This window comes from Ranitomeya imitator, chromosome 7 (assembly GCF_032444005.1).
Source record: "Ranitomeya imitator isolate aRanImi1 chromosome 7, aRanImi1.pri, whole genome shotgun sequence".
NCBI classification, from domain to species: Eukaryota; Metazoa; Chordata; class Amphibia; order Anura; family Dendrobatidae; genus Ranitomeya; species Ranitomeya imitator.
Genome location: NC_091288.1, coordinates 88,822,999 through 88,840,238, shown reverse-complemented (window position 1 = coordinate 88,840,238; position 17,240 = coordinate 88,822,999). Strand labels below are relative to the sequence as shown.

The 17,240-nt window shown below is 42.9% G+C and overlaps 1 protein-coding gene across 1 annotated transcript in view; it reads left to right on the top strand.

Annotated features, from left to right (window-relative positions):
* LOC138644799 (aldehyde oxidase 1-like) overlaps positions 1–17,240 on the top strand; it is a 155,432-nt gene that overhangs the window by 18,171 nt on the left and 120,021 nt on the right. The window contains exons 6-12 of the mRNA XM_069733617.1: positions 3,606–3,665; positions 7,464–7,544; positions 9,231–9,375; positions 12,037–12,129; positions 12,736–12,887; positions 13,648–13,741; positions 17,096–17,208. Of these exons, the coding sequence (XP_069589718.1) occupies positions 3,606–3,665; positions 7,464–7,544; positions 9,231–9,375; positions 12,037–12,129; positions 12,736–12,887; positions 13,648–13,741; positions 17,096–17,208 (738 nt within the window). The remainder of the gene's footprint in view (positions 1–3,605; positions 3,666–7,463; positions 7,545–9,230; positions 9,376–12,036; positions 12,130–12,735; positions 12,888–13,647; positions 13,742–17,095; positions 17,209–17,240) is intronic.

Sequence of the window (17,240 nt, the reverse complement as noted above, 5' to 3'; positions counted from 1 at the left end):
TGAAGGAATTCATGCAGCGTAGCGGGACTGGAAGGACGAGACAGGGAACAACAAGGTCTATTAGAGCTGGATATGCAGGATAGCACATGGAGCATGTGGAGCTGGAAGTGCTAAACGCAACAGAATCAAGTGTATGGACAGTACCCTGGAATAGCAGAAACAAGTAGTCTGGTAGACACCTTTTTGCAGCAGAGTTGAGGGTGCAGACAGCGCCTTGGAATAACGTACAAATAAATGAAGGGAAAGTACAAAGATCTTTCTAATTTTACACCTAGAGCTGCGACGGTGACATCGTCTACATCTAGAGGAAAAAAGGTTTAATCATAATCACTGACGTAGATTCTTTACTGTAAGAGCAGTGAGATTATGGAACTCTCTGCCACATGATATAATGGTTGATTCACTAGAAAATTTCAAGGAGGACCTGGATGCCTTTCTTGAAAAATATAATATTACAGGGGTGGGATTGGCGAACAAAAGTCACGTGTTTCAGCAATGTGCTTTCCCCGGTTGTCTTATTGGACGAAGCGGTGATATAATTCATCAGAACACAAGAGCGCTCTTTTACTTACAAATAGTGAGCCGCAGTCTGCAGCAGGCGAGCGTGTCAGCTGCGTTATCAGTGAATGACTGTAGTGTCATATAAGGCACAGCATGGTCTGGATCTGGTATTTGCGCAGATAGGTTTAGGCACACAGACTGGACTTATTCACGCTGATAGGTGCTGTGCTTGTATCCAGACACGGAATCCCCGCAAATACCAGACGCAGACCATGCTGTGCCTTATATGACACTACAGTCATTCACTTTTTTCATCATAGTACGTAACTGATGAAGGTCCAGATATAGGACCGAAACGTTTTTTGGCTACTACGATTAAAATCTCACGAGCATTAAGTTGAGTGCCAGGTTCTTTCTTTTAGTATCACATGGTGTGGGAACCTACCTGGGCCCCACTAGTAGTAGTGCACACGGCTTTATCTTTGATAACGCAGCTGACACATTCGCCTTCTGCAGTCTGTGGCGCACTATTTATAAGCAACAAGAGCGCTGTTAATCCCAGATGGATTTTTATGTCACCGCTCTTCCCTGCATTGAACAAGCAGGGAGAGCGGTGCAGCTCTTGATAAAGCTAACACTGATTGGCAGCAGCGCAGCCAATCAGTGTTAGCTTTGTTTGTGTCCTCTTCTCCCGGCTGTACAGCACTGCTCATTCACCCATATCGCGTGCTCCTCTCCTAAGCAGTAGAGGGAGATAGACGACTCCCTGCTACAGCTGCAATGGTTGAAGGATGGCCCTTCTGCCAGCCTAAAAGTGTGTAAGTGCATATGGGGGACCTTTAGTCTGGGGTGATCGAGAGGGAGAGGGTTAGTTACTTAGGGATGAATGAGGGTCCCATTACCTCATCTCTCCTTTCACCCCTGACTGACTGCACCCTTTTCCCCTATATCACGCCTGACTGAGCCCCCTCTCCCTATATCACCCCTGACAGAGCCTCTCCCACTATATCACCCCTGACTGCACCCCTTCTCCTGTATCACCCCTGACAGAGCCCTTTCCCCCATATCACCCCAAGCTGCACCCCTCCCCCCGTATCACCCCTGACTGAGCCCCTCTCCCTGTATCACCCCTTACTGACTGAATCCCCTCCCCCTGTATCACCCCTGACTGAGCCTCCTCCCCCTGTATCAGTCCTAACTCCTGACTGCGCCACCTCCCCTTGTATCACCCTGACTGAGCCACCTCCCCTGTTTCAGCCCTGACTGTGCCACCTCCTCCTGTATCACCCCTGACTGGGCCCCCTCTCCCTGTGTGACCACTGACTGCACCCCCTCCCCCTGTATCACCCCTGACTGAGCCCCTTCTCCCTGTATCACCCCTTACTGAGACTTCTCTCCCTAACCCCTGACTGCACCCCCTCTCCCTGTATCATCCGTGATTGGGCTCCCTCCCCCTTTATCACACCTGACTGCACCCCCTCCCCCTTTATCACCCCACAGCAAATTAAAGGCGGAAATATCCACACAGATATTGTGCAGATATTGCTGCACTTACTACTTCACAGTAATGCACTTTTACCACTGACCTAATCCTTTGTATTGGAAAGGATGAAATCGGTGGTGAATATCCGCAGCATGAATTGACACATTGTTCATGTCAAATCTGCATCAGTCAATTCCCGCTGCTTATTTTCTAAGCATATAGATGAGATGTCATGAAATCTCATCAACCACACTGGTGCTGTAACACATTGGCTTAGTGGTTAATAAACACCAGGGGACATTTGTCATTGAGTTTGCACCAAAATGTGAGCACCAACCCCTGCTATATCATTAAGACGTGTAATACCTTATGTTATGCCCTGATATTAGCGTGTTTTACCGCACAATTGGTGGACTTGTATCTATTTCTATGTAGCTAGGTAGTGGGCCCCAAGAATGATTTTCTCTAGTGGGCCCAAGGTGCTCCAGTCCGATGCTGATTACAGGTTATTATCTGTGATGGGGTGTTGATCCAAGGAACTAGCCTGATTGATATGTGGAGTCGGGAAAGAGTTTTACACTTAATATGGGGCAATTAGCTTCATAGGATTTGCCTTCTTCTGGACATGTTAGGGTATAGGTTGGATTGGATGGACTTATACCTACTTTCAACCTTAAAAACTATGAAACTCTGAACCTTCTTAGAGCCCAGAATTTGTTAAATCTCGTGCTGTCAGGATCAGTGGTGGAAACAGTATATGACTTCTCAATAGAAGAGAATTTATTGAGAAAAAAGGACAAAGTGAGGAAATATTAAAAGCATTGAGAATTTTCAAAGTGGAAGGCAGTTTCAAATAGCAAGTGACCGAAGTGATTTACTCTCTGATTTGGAATGGACAGATGACCCTGAAGTCAGTTTCTTGCAATGAGTCTTTAATCGGATATTCAAGGTGTAGAGCTAACCCTTATCACTAGAAGATGTTGGAAACAGGTCAACGACATTTATGAGCACTCTTCTTTGCTTCATTGGTGTCTGCTACAAAATTGGATTACAGGATTTTTCTTAATAGCGTGTACAAATACATTCAGTTGACTTCTCAACATACACATAGTTATCATTGCCAAACAGAAATAGTGAGGAAACAAAGTACTATAAATGACATGGAGAGGATTAAAGGTACCCTCCTAAAGATGACAAATAGCAGTATTTTCCTGAAGGCTAACCATTCTTTTGGCTGTGTGTACTTCTAGATATGTGCATTGATTCATCTTGCTTTAGAACCTATTTTGTTTAACTGAAACTTACATTTCTTATAATTTGGACCACATTAGACTTAAAATGCTTTGATAATTCTACAGTGAACTACATACAGTGACATATCGAGGCTTCAGATACCAAATGTTCTACATTTTACAATTTAAAAAAAAGCTATACTTCAGCATGCAATCCTTCCCCAAGCAGGATGGTGTCGTACAGGAAGGCATACGTTTCTACTTTGAATTGGTGGTGTCTTGGACACTTACTAAAACAAGACTTAAAATAATTGAAATAATGTGGCTAAGAGAGTCAATATGTATCACAGCCAATCATCTTGATTTTTAACCTCTTGTTGTCTATCCAGGAACCAAACTGTTGTAAACTTGAACAGAATGGTCAACCAGACCATGACCAAAGGGATAATGTAAGTACTTCAACAGCGACACAGTAACTGAAAGTATCTGACCATAGAGAGCAGATAGCCTCTTCAGAGAAGGACATGAACTCTAGAACAACCTATTGGATGTAACAAATGTAAAAGTCAATGACAACCCTTAAACAAGCCTAGCCACATGACGCCAAACCAGACTAATAGTTTTGGGGTGTTTTCCCTTCATCAATGCAGAGAAGGATGTCTGATTTAACTAGGCGTTTGACAGTGCATGTTCAGGATAATGTTTCTCCTTATGGAGATTGCCAATTCCGAGAGAAGCCTTATGCCAGCTTGCCACTGTCCACAAGGAGAAACATTCCAGGTTAGACCCCCTAGAGATAGCAATAACATGACCACAGATAGTAGTAAACTATTATATTACCAATCTAACTATGATAACAAGTTTACTGTCTTTTTCTTGTGTTGAACAAATACCACCAAGATCTTCAGATAATGCACAAACAAAGAAGTTGGGATGCTCTGTAACATGTAAAAAAATCAAGAATGCAATGATTTGGAAATCTCTTCTAGCCTATTCACAACAGAACATAGAACACAAATCAGATATGAAAAGTTACGCTTCTGGATCGCCCCCAGACACAGGGCCACGAGTTCTCGGTACCGGGCCCCTCTGGTTCGGTTCTGAGGCTGTCACGGTGGCTAGACCCGGTCCGCGACCCTGCTAAGGGGCGTCCAATAACAGTGATAGTACAGTCAGGAGTTCGTGATGCCACCTGTGGTGTTCGGTCAGGGTGACCGACGCTGCTGTGGGGTCCGCTGGGGTGATGGAATGGCAGCTGGATGGTATAACTTCCCACAGGTGAAGTATGTCCCCAGGGCTTCCCAGTAAGATGGATGGTGATGGTGTGAGGTGCAGGCAATAACGAGGACACAAGGTTGCAGTCTCTTTACTTCTTTACTGAAGACTTCAGGATCCTCAATCCAGAGTACGTTTAACAGGGCTCTCAGAGACCGGCCGGTCCGATGGGCACATCCAGAGTTTCCTTCGCAGATGGAAATCGTTGCCTACCACTAGCGCCTGTGTGCTGTAGTCCTACCCTGCTGAGCATTCTGAATAGTCCTCACAACTGCTGCTCTCGTTCGTCGTTCTCTACAGCTCTCTCTCTCTTTAGTTCCAGATGTTGCTAGTTTCTCGTCCCCCAGTATGTTTTGGCTAGGACGCACCCATATGACGGGAAGGCCTGGAGGTCTTCCGGGACCCTAGAGATGCCCCTCTCTCAATGTTGCCCCCTATGTCTTCTTAGGAAATTTAAGGTAGACAGCCAACCTATAATTAAATGTCGTGCGGAGTTCAAAGTAAGGCCTAGAGTCAGTTACTCCCGCGGTGTTCCAGCCACCGGCTACGCGCCTCAGTAGGAAGTTGCCTCGGTCTCACGGCACGACTCCTACTGTTACTCCTTTGTGCTGATCTCGTTTACACTGTTCCACAATATCCTTCCCTTCGTGTCTCTTTCTTAGGATACCGCCGCAAGGAAGTGCAGGTGCGGTTCCGTTACATTCTGTTCTGTTCGCTAGGCACCTGCCAGGTTCCCACGCCTGACAGGGACCCCCCTGTGTCTTCTCCCTGCAACACCCCCTGCCACGGGATGTTGCCTGAATCCAACCCAGTCAGCTTCTCACTAACTTCCTCCCCAACCCCTAGTTTTACCAGTGTGAGGAGTGGCCCAATAAATAAAGCCTTTTGCTCCCCCTAGTGGCCGGAGTGTGAAGTGTAAAGTGTTCTGATGATACCTGGTCAGGAGAACTCCTTTAGTGCCATCAGATGTACCATCACTCCCCTTAGTGGCAGAGTGTCATACTGCAAGGACCAGATCTCTGGGGCGCTCCACTTCCATTTCATTTGAAAAAAATCATCTCATTTACAAATTGATGGTGTCAACACATCCGAAAAAAGTTGAGACATGGCCTTGTCTACCATTGTATAGCCTCCCCTGTTCTTTTGACAACACTCTGTAAATGTCAGGGAAGTGAGACAAATTTCTGGAGTTTTGGGAGCGGAATGTTGCCCCATTCTTGTCTGATGTAGGATTCTCTCTGCTCAGCAGTCCTGGATTTTTAGTTTCTTAATGCCCCAAATGTCCTCTATTTGTGTTAAGATCTGGGCTGCAGGTGGTCAGTTCATTACCTAACTCTTCTTCTGCAAATCCATGTTTTGCAAATATGCAAGGCCATCCCTGAAATAGATGTCTGAATGGAAGCATATGATATTCTAAAACCTTTATATAATGTTCAGCATTGAGAGTGCTTTTTTAGGTTGCCTAGGCCATGGGCCAGTGGTCCCTAACCTTTCTGACCTTAAGAGCCACATTCGGCTTTGAGAGAGGGTCGTGAGTAGAGATGAGCGAATTTGATTGGGTCAGGGCTTATTCGGCAAGCTATAGCGCTTACCGAATAAGCTGCAGAGGGAACCCGGCTTCCTGGATCGTGCCGGCTGATGCGCTGTTTGGCGCCGCAGCTGCATGTGTCACGGCTGTGTGACATTCACGACACTTGCATGGAGAGCCTGTGTGTTGTGCCTGTCACACACAGCCGCGACACATGCAACTGTGGAGCCGAACAGCGGATCAAGCTGCGCGATCCAGGAAGCTGGGTTCCCTTTGCAGCTTATTCTATAGCTTGCCGAATAAGCCCTGTCCCGATAAAATTTGCTCATCTCTAGTCGTGAGCCACATGTAGGTCTAAGAGAAAGTTGTGAGCCACATCGAGCTCTTTCTTCCTCACAGTAACAACACACAGATCCCCATTGCAACCAAAGCTTTTCCACCTAAATCATACTGAGGTAGTATACCAAAATCCAGAGGTTACCACAATACCTCCATTCAGTTTTCTCTCATCAGTCACTCCCACTACACTGTTGCATCAAGGTTCAAGAACCTCTTCTGACAGTTATCATCATCTGGTCTCCAACTTACCATACTTAAATTATCTCCAAACCCCCAAGGCTGGAATATGCACATTCAGATCTTTTGTGCAGGGCTAATGACAACCATCTGTAGATCTACTCTTTATAGGTTTTTTGGTAGACCTGGTGCTAATGCTCCCAAGCTCCAGGTTGGGGACTCCTGCCATAGGCAATAATGCAACCTCATACCATCAGAGATGCAACTTTTGACCTGTGCACTGATAACAGGCTGGATGGTCCATCTATTCAGTCCACAGGACATGGTATTCATTATTTCCACTAAGAGTTTCAAATTTAGATTCATCCAACTACAGAACAGTTTTGCAGTCGGTCTCAGTCCATTTTACATGAGCATTGGCCCAGAGAAAACAGCAGCATCTCTGGATTGTGCTGACATATGGCATCTTCTTTGCCTAATAGAGCTGTACCTTGCATTTGTGGATTATACGGCAAACTGTATTCACAGACAATGATTTATGGAAATACTCCTGACCCCATGTAGAAATATTGACAACTGAATTGTGCCTATTTTTAATGCAGTGTCGCCGGAGAGCCCGGAGGTCACAAGCATCCAATACTGATCATGACCATCAAATTCTAAATGAGTTAATTTTTTTCACATGAAATGGAAAAATCTCTAACTTTCTCCTTCTGATCTGTGTTCTATGTTCCATTGTGAATAAAATGTGGCTATAAAAGATTTACAAATCATTGCATTTTTTATTTCATTTTACGCAGCGTTCCAACTTTTTTGGGGGGGATATCGGGGTTGTACAACTATACCTAATATTGTCATTATTTAGGCTCTGCCTGAACATTATGAATAATGTGTTGTTGAGAGGTGTCTGATTACAGTATTTCTGTAGATAACGACACTATTTTTAAATAACGAAGACTTGTTACCAGTGGACCCAACACAGGAATTAATATTTCCTCCTGAACTTACTGTAAGTAACACTTAAACTTTCTCAGTTTTTTTTATTACAATTTGAAGATATTTTTGCAATTTGTTAAATGCGTTCTTTAACCCCTTCCAGACCTGATGATTTTATATTTTTGCTCTTTCGTTTTTTCCTCCCCTTATTCCAAAAGCCATAACTTTTTTTTTATTTTCTCATGACATTACCAACTGAATACTTTATTTTGTAGATAAGTTGTAGTTTTGAATGACACCAGTTATATTAAAATTTGATGTACTGGAATATGGGTAAAAAAAAATTCTGTTCTCAGTCAAATTGTGCAAAAAAAAAAACACAGTTCCACAATAGTTTTTTTGGGTTTGGGTTTTTTTTCACAGCATTCATAAGTGGGCAAGAGTGACAAAGTGCGTAATAAGATCCTTCCGGTCAGTTGGATTTTAGCCATACCAAACTTGTATATTTTTTTCTTCAAACTATAAACTGGTCAAAATGTATAAGAGTTCCAAAATAAATCCAATATAAACTTATGGAAACGAGGAGACTATTTTGAAAGTAAACCAAATATTTATTAAATACATGATTAAAAAGGATTAAAAATGTGCAGAAAATAATTGTTGCCGGAAAAAGGACCCTAATAGAGTTGATAATGACTTAACAAAATAGCTCATATAATAATCAAACTTGGCTGAAAAAATGCAATAAATAAATATCCAAAGATAAAGGACTAAGATTAAATATGTTTCAACATTGGAATATTGTACGTAGTGATCTCAGAAGTCCATAAAGCCATGGATATAAATAAATAAAGTGCCATGAAAGACAATATGTCAGTAAATGTTACTAGCCACTTAGAAAAAAAGAGCTCTCTCTTAGAAGCCGAAACAAACGGTGTCTACAACTGTAAACAGCAGATAATACTCCAGTTAGCAAAAAGACACAATCCAAGAAGGGCGCAGATCACATAGGTGTTTGTTGTGTGGCAAACTCATATTTTTACTGACACCATTTTGGGATATATACAACTATTTTCTCTTCTTGCTGCATTTGCTTGCATTGTTGCAGCGATTCGGGCATTTTTCTTTTTTTTTTCCACTGTTTAGTGATTGGATTAATTAATTTTATATTTTAATAAACTTGAATTTTCCTGACTCAGCTATACCAAATATGCTTTATTTTTCTTTTAGCTCATTATTTTTAATTGAGGAAAAATGAGGATTCCTTGAATTTTTAGCTTTCTTTATTTATTTTGTTTTATATTTTTTAAAACTTTTAATTGATTTTTTTTAGTCCCCTTAGGGAACTTGAACGTGGGATTTTTTGATGGCTTATACTACATACTGTGATACTAGTGTATTGCAATATATAGTAAACAGGAGCACTTTTATGGCAGGAATGGGGGTGGTCCCAACATTGGACATACCAGTGCATCTAAAGTTGAGAAGGAGTTAAAAAATATATACTGTAAGCTCGTTAAATTACTTGAGCAATCACAGACACTGACTACGTCTTACCAGACGAAGATGTAGCCAGCTACATGGTTATCAAATGATTGCCTGTAATGCATTGACCTGGTTCACTACCGTGAGATCCACTGATTGTTAGCAGTGCTCTGACCCATGGCGGGGGGTTCCAGGTATGGAGGTGCTCACTACGACATCCGTGTGCCTTTATGTATCACACCTTGGTTTTGAACCATCTTTTTTCTCTACCTAGTTGATGATACAAAATAACAGCCCACGGTCATTAGTCTTTCAAGGAGAAAAGGTGAAATGGATTACAGTTTTTAACCTGGAAGAACTTTTAGATTTAAAAGTCAAGTATCCAGAGGCTCCTCTTATGGTCGGAAACACCAGCATAGGTGAGAACAACGACCTAAAAATCTCATGGATTGTAATAGTTGTTTTTTTATCTGAGGAGCTTGAGCTGAGCATTGTCATCACCCCATTCTCTCCTTCTCTATCTCATCCATCTGTATATGCTCCTGTATCCCTACATCAATAGACGCACTGCTGGGTATCAGAGCAAGTTTAGAAAGCCAATCTCCACTATTTGTATATTGTCTGTTATTTCGGTGTTTTATCTATTCTTCTATAAGGGGCATTTACACTGGCTAATAATTGTCTTACCGGATTATTATCAGCCTGTCCAAGCAGGCAACCAATCACTCGACAAAAGCTAAATGATTTTTAGGCTTATTTAAAATTGATCGTTCTCGGCAGCACATCATCCTGATGAAACAGGACATGTGCTGCCGATAACATGACATACCATACACATAGAACAATTGTATTAACACTCCTTCTGTGCCCATGGAAGCGTGGTTGGCATGTGTAAGCAAACTATTAAATTATCACCAGTCCGCTGACATGTAATCAACCAGCGATCATTAAATGGCCGTCATAGAAGAGGCATGTGAAAGAGAAAAACAAGATGGGCGCACATCAGGGGAATACATCAAGGAGATAAGGGACAAGTCATAGAGTGTAGATGTTCACCTTGTGGGGTTGTGCTATTGTGGGCACCACTGGTCTATCTCTGTCACTTACGGGGCCCCGAAAGGCCTGAAACGCGTTGTGCGTGGAGAGATATTATAATAGTATTTGTTTCAATGTAACTGCGTACCTCATATATCAGTTGCACCCAAGAATGACCACTGTACGCTGGTATCCCAAGTGTTACATCTTGTTGTATATAACAGCTGATGGTTGTCAGTGTAAATGCAGCATAAGCCTTTGGAATCAGTTGATCGATGCGCTCTTTCCTATGTATTGGCCAACATTTCCATCCAGGGGAGCTCTAGATGACTTTCTTGAAATGTGGCATCCATGGTTCAAAGCTCAAGCCGCTATAGCCTCTAATATGTTTGTGGGTGTCTGAGAGATCTGACCTGAGCAGATACTGTAAGGTTTGCGATAGAACAAGAAAATGTTTCTTTTTAGATTTCGCTCTATGCTGCGGATTGATAAGTGACTGATGACTTTTTATTTCTATCATCGTCTTTGCTGCTGGTGCGAATTGCCTTAACTCTGTGTACCATTTCTTGTTGCTTAAAAATAAATTAATAAAAACTGTTTTAAAAATATGTATTTAGTGTAAAACCATATGAATGTGCAGCGCTCCAGAGACCTGGTCGTTGCAGTATAGCACTCTGCCACTAAGGGGAGTGGCGGTACGTCTGATGGCACTGAAGAGTTATCCTGACAAGGTATCACCAGAACACATTACACTTCACACTCCGGCCACTAGGGGGAGAAAAAGGCTTTATTTATTGGGCCACTCCTCACACTGGTAAAACTAGGGGCTGGGGAGGAAGTTAGTCAGAAGCTGACTGGGTTGGAACCAGGCAACATCCTGTGGCAGGGGGTGTTGCAGGGAGAAGGCACAGGGGGGTCCCTGTCAGGCGTGGGAACCTGGCAGGTGCCTAGCGAACAGAACAGAACGTAACGTAACGGAACCGCGCCTGCACACCTTGCGGCGGTATCCTAAGAAAGAGACACGAAGGGAAGGATATTGTGGAACAGTGTAAACGAGATCAGCACAAAGGAGAGCCAGTAAAAGTCGTGCCGAGAGAGGAAGGCAACATCTTACTGAGGCGCGTAGTCGGTGGCCGGATCACCGTAGGAGTAACTGACTTCAGGCCTTACTTCAAACTCCGCTGGACAGTTAATCATAGGTTGGCTGTCTACCTTCTACGCCTATGAAGACATAGGGGGCAACATTGAGAGAGGGGCGTCTCTAGGGTCCCGGAAGACCTCCAAGCCTTCCCGTCATACGGGTGGCGTCCTAGCCATAACATATCTGGGGGACGTTAGAAACTAGCAACATCTGGAACCAAAGAACGAGAGAGAGAGAAAGCTGTAGAGAACGAACGAACGAGAGCAGCAGTTGTGAGGACTATTCCGAATGCTCAGCAGGGTAGGACTACAACACACAGGCGCTATTGGTAGGCAACGATTTCCATCTGCGAGGGAAACTCTGGATGTACCCATCGGACCGGCCGGTCTCTGATAGCCCGGTTGAACGTGCTCTGGACTGAGTATATTGAAGTCTTCAGTAAAGAGGTAAAGAGACTGCAACCCTGTGTCCTCGTTATTGACTGCACCTCACACCATCTCCATCCACCTTACTGGGAAGCCCTGGGGACATACTTCACCTGTGGGAAGGTATACCATCCAGCTGCCATTCCATCACCCCAGCGGACCCCACAGCAGCGTCGGTCACCCTGACCGAACACCACAGGTGGCGTCACGAACCCCTGACAGACTGTACTACCACCTTCATTGGACGCCCCTTAGCAGGGTCACGACCGGGTCCAGCCACCATGACAACTGCAGAACCGAAGGAGAAGGGACCGGTACCGAGAACTCGTGGCCCTGTGTCTGGGGGCGCTCCAACTGGAAACTGATTATGCCTAAAAAGAACCGCTATGCATTGCCTCTTTTTTTTAGTACGTTTGGGTGCACATGCTTATTTGAAAAAGCTCAAACTCTGACATAAAACCACTTATTATTTCCTCCAGGGCCGGAGATAAAGTCAAAAGGAGTTTTCTACCCAGTTATAATTTCAATAGGAAGAATTCCAGATCTAAATATTGTGAAATACACAAAGGACGGTATGTGCCAGAAGTTAATTTAATAGGTATCGATATATTTTTATTTATGAGTTGACCGGTCTGTTTATTTTGTCTGGCTTGACCAATAAACTGACGTCTATGATGCCTGCCCAATGTTCCCCAACATTTGCCTTTAGGGGTAGGAAGCATTGGGCAGGTCAGATTTTAGTCTATTCAATCCGATGTTCCGTGAGATAAAAAGCTCCGGAGGAAATTTCACCACTTGTCCCTATCTGCCGCCTCCAATCATAACAATGATGTTTTCAGAAGTGTTCTAGTCTTGGCATCTTAATGCAAGTAGCGAGATATGACATTATAAAACAATGCTAAAATGTAACAGATACTTATTTTCTGATAATAAAATGGTAAAAAACATTTGTATCATCTCTGAGGCTAAGAGTGGAAAGAAGTGTTTAATGAGACATTTTTGTAGCCATCTTACAGCTTGACTTCTAGGCCCTCCGGCAGATGCTTTTAGTTTTAGCCATAGGATCCACTTGATCATTACATATCTCTAAAACATAAGAATTGTATCCTATGTAATTATCCTATGTCTGCTATAACACAAGTACCGTAAACAACAATCCTTAATATTTTGTACCCTAGGACTATCTATAGGTGCTGCGTGTACTCTGTCCATGTTGAAGGAGACTTTGGAGGAAGCAGTGTCTCAACTCCCATATGAGAAGACTAAGACTTTTCGTGTTCTTTTACAACAGCTGAAATCCCTGGCAGGACAACAGATCAGAAATGTGGCGGTATGTTAAAATGTTGTTATCAAACTATTGCTATACAGATAATGCAATGAAAAGGTAAAGTCTAGAAATGTTACCCAAAAGAAGCTACATAATACATATGGTTACTAAAATATCAAGTTAGACAGATGAAATGTCTGAATACAATATATCAGCAACCATAAAGAAATTCTGTCAGCAGGCTTTTGCTACATAATCTGACTGCAGCATGATGCAGGGACAGAGACCCTGATTCCAGTGATGTGTCACGTACTTTACTGGGTTCAGCAGTTATGATGGAGTCACAGTTTTCTCTGCTGTAGATCTAGCAGAGCTCAGTTGTTGCGCTGTATATAACCTCGCCCATACCACAGCTTTCTGTGCACATTGCATAGTGACTGAGAACTATGAATCAGGGCTGCGGGCGTGGTTGGACTGATATTCACAAGGCCAGTTGTCCTGTAATCATAATCTCCTGCTGATAAAACATTGATTGTATTGAAACAGCAAAACACAGTCCAGTATGTGACACATCACTGGAATCAGGGTCTCTGCTCCTACATTATGGTGCTCTCAAATAACAAGGCAAAAACCTGCTGACAGACTCCAATTTTAAGGCCAGTAAGAAAAATAGTGCAGGTATCTCAATTTATTATTTCTTTTCCACGAGTAGAACACTTCATCTTTAAATATTACCACTTTATAAAAAATTTAATAACAAGAACTAATTTTAACTCATTAGACAAGGATTAACTTTAACTCATTCTACAAAACTTTCTTGCAGTCATTAGGTGGACACATAATTAGCCGGAACCCGAATTCTGATCTGAACCCCATACTAGCCTGTGGAAATACTTCACTGAGTGTTCTGTCAAAAGGTAACTGTTAGAAAATATTTATGGAAGAATTCTAAAAAGTAATATGGTGACTCAATACAAATTAGAATCTGTAGATTCTTCATATACTGTAAATAAAAACAAAAAGTTACAAGATTTTATATCTTTGTCCAATCAGATTCCATCTATAAAGTATACAGTGGCTTGGGAAAGTATTAGTCCCCTTGGCATTTTTAATATTTTGCTACCTAAAAACATGGAAATTCACTGTTTTTTTTTTAAAGTTTTCCATCATTTCACGTAAAGAACATGCCTAGAACTGTGAACATTTGGCTTTCTTTTTATTGTGAAGCAAACAAAACATAAGACAAAATAACTGAAAACTTCAGTGTGAATAACTATTCACCCTGTAAAGTCAGTACTTTGTAGAGCCTCCTTTTGTGGCAATAACGGTATGTGCACACGTATCTGTGAGGACTGTGGATTTTTCCGCAGCGGATTTGATAAATCCGCAGTGCAAAACCGCTGCGGTTTTTCCTGCGGATTTATCACGGTTTCTATTGCGGATTCTACTGCGGGTTTACACCTGCAGTTTTCTATTGGAGCAGGTGTAAACCCGCAGCGGAATCCGCACAAAAGAATTGACATGCTGCGGAATGTAAACCGCTGCGTTTCCGCGCATTTTTTTCCGCAGCTTGTGCACTGCGGATTTCGTTTCCCATAGGTTTACATTATACTGTAAATGCATGGGAAACCGCTGCGGACCCGCAGCAAAATCCACAGCAAAATCCGCAGCAAGATCCGCAGCGTGTGCACATACCCTTACAGCTGCAAGTCACTTTGGATAAGTCTGTATGAGCATTCCACATCTTGCCACAGGGATTTTTGCAATTTAGGCCGGTTTCACACATCTGTTTATATCCGATACAGGAGAAAACCGTGTCCGTGTGTGTACTATGTGTGGCACACGTGTGGCAACCGTGTGCCGCATCAGTACCACACGGACAGCCACCGGGGAAGAAGCGCAACAGTAAGCGCTGTTCCCCGGTGGCAGGTGCTGAAGCCAGCTCTCATCATTCTCCCCTGCTCTGTCGGTGAGCAGGGGAAAATGATGAGCATTTTATTAAGACAGCAGGTGGGGGCTTTTGGGACTATTACCCCCATCATCCGGCACCTGCTGCCGCTAATAACAGTGACAGTAGGTGCGGATGATCAGGGTATTCCACAGCCGCCAGCTGCGATCTAAGGAAATAAATTAATGAAAAACCCGATGTGGGTTCCCCCCTATTTCCTTGAACCAACCAGACAAAGCTCACAGCTGGGGGCTGCAACCCTCAGCTGTCAGCTTCTGCAAGGTTGGTTATAAAGAATAGAGGGGTCACCAGCGGTGACATCATCGAGACTGGGCTGAACTGCGGTGACCTCAGGACCGTGGGAAAATGCGGGAGATGATGTCACCGCTGGTGAATGATGCTGCGCTCTCAGCAGCTCATTCACCAGTGGTTTTCAGCCGGGATGGTCGCATCTTGACACTGTCCAGGTTGAAAACTATTTAGCTCCCAGACATGGATTACAGCGTGGGACACAACGACGGACAGGTATGGTATATTGTTGGTTTATTATTTTATATTTATTACAGGAGATCGAGGGAGTCGGGGAAGTAGGAGTCTGTAATTTTTTCAACTAAAGGACTTTTATTCTGGCTATGTCTTTATTTACCATATAACTATAGCATTAGAGTGTACGTGTCTCCGGTACATGTGAAAACTGTCACCACACGTACCGGAGAAACGGACGTGTGAAAGAGGCCTTAGATGGTTCCTCTGCTGAACAGCAATCTTCAGATCTAACCACAGATTCTCAACTGGATTAAGGTCTGGGCTTTGACTAGGCCACTCCAAAACATTTAGATGATTCCCCTGAAACCACTTGAGTGTTCCTTTAGCAGTAAGCTTTGGGTCATTGTCTTGTTGGAAGGTGAACCTCCGTCCAAGTCACAAATCACTGACAGACTGAAACAGCTTTTGCTCAAGAATATCCCTGTGTTTCGCTCCATCCATCTTCCCCACAACTATGATCATTTTACCTGTCCCTGCTGTTGAAAAGCATCCCCACAGCATGATACTGCCAATACCATGTTTCACTGTGGGGGTGGTGTTCTTACAGTGATGAGCTGTGTTGGTTTGGCGCTAGACATAGCGTTTACCTTGGTGGCCAAAAAGTTAAATTTTGGTTTCATTTGACCACAGCACCTTCCTCCATACATTTGAAAAGTCTCTCACGTGGCTTTTGTCAAACTCAAAACGAGCCTTACAAATTTTGTGTGTGCGTAAAGACTTTTTTCTGCCCTCTCTTCCATAAAGGCCACCTCTATGGAGTGTATGGCTTATTGTGGTCATATGGACAGATTCTCCCGTCTCTGCTTGGGAACTGTGTAGCTCCTTCAGGGTTACCTTTGGTCTCTGTGCTGCCTCTCTGAGTAATGCCCTCCTTGCCTGGGGTGAGAGTTTTGGTGGGCAGCCCTCTCTTGACAGGTTTGTTGTGGTACCATGTTCTTTCCATTTTGATGATAATGGATTTGATGGTGCTCCGGGAGATCATCAGAGACTGGGATTTTTTTTATAACCCAACCCTGACTTTGTCCCTGACATGTTTGGAGATCTCCTTGGTGTTTATGGTGTTTGTTTAGTGGTGCCTCTTTCTTAATGATGTTGCAGCTTATGAGGCCCTTCAGAAAAGGTAAAGTGTATATACTAACAGACAATGTGACACTTAGATTGCACACAGGTGGACGTCCTTTCACTAAGCATGTGACTTATGAAGATAATTGCTTGCACCAGAAATCTTTAGGGGCTTCATAACAAAAGGGTTCATTTCATATGCACATGCCAATTTTTAGTTATTTGATTCCATAAATTAAATTTTTGCGTATATTTTTCTCACTTCACCAACTTAGACTATTTAGTGCTGATGCATCACACGCAAATAGGATTACAAAAATATTTAAACACAGGATGTAATATAACAAAATAGGTAAAAAGCCAAGGGGATGAATACTTTTGCAAGACACTGCACAAGTATAAAGAATACATGTGTCCTTCCCAACTCTATTCAAATACTTAAAAATCATCAGTTCAATTATGCCTACTTGACACCATTATGTTGCACCAATTTGTGAGATGCAAAAATTTTAAAAAATACATCTACATCTAGTGCATGTCATGAATGCCAGCTTTTTTGGCACCATCAGAGATTCAATTTTGTAGTATTTTTGTTATTACATGCCACCAATGTTGTTTCCACTTGATACGATAGATGATTGATGCCAATTAAGTCAATTTTACTTTTTTTCCCCATATTTTGTATTCTGTAAATAATGGCATTGATTGGTCATAGGAAAAACTCGACAGATCATTTGCAATGATGACTTCTTCAGATGTAAGGGATCCTCATCCTGTCTCCTGCCAAAAGAAGTCCTGGTGTCTGTGTTCATTCCTTTTACTCAAAAGGTACATTTTGATTTTTTAATATAGTTCTGTTT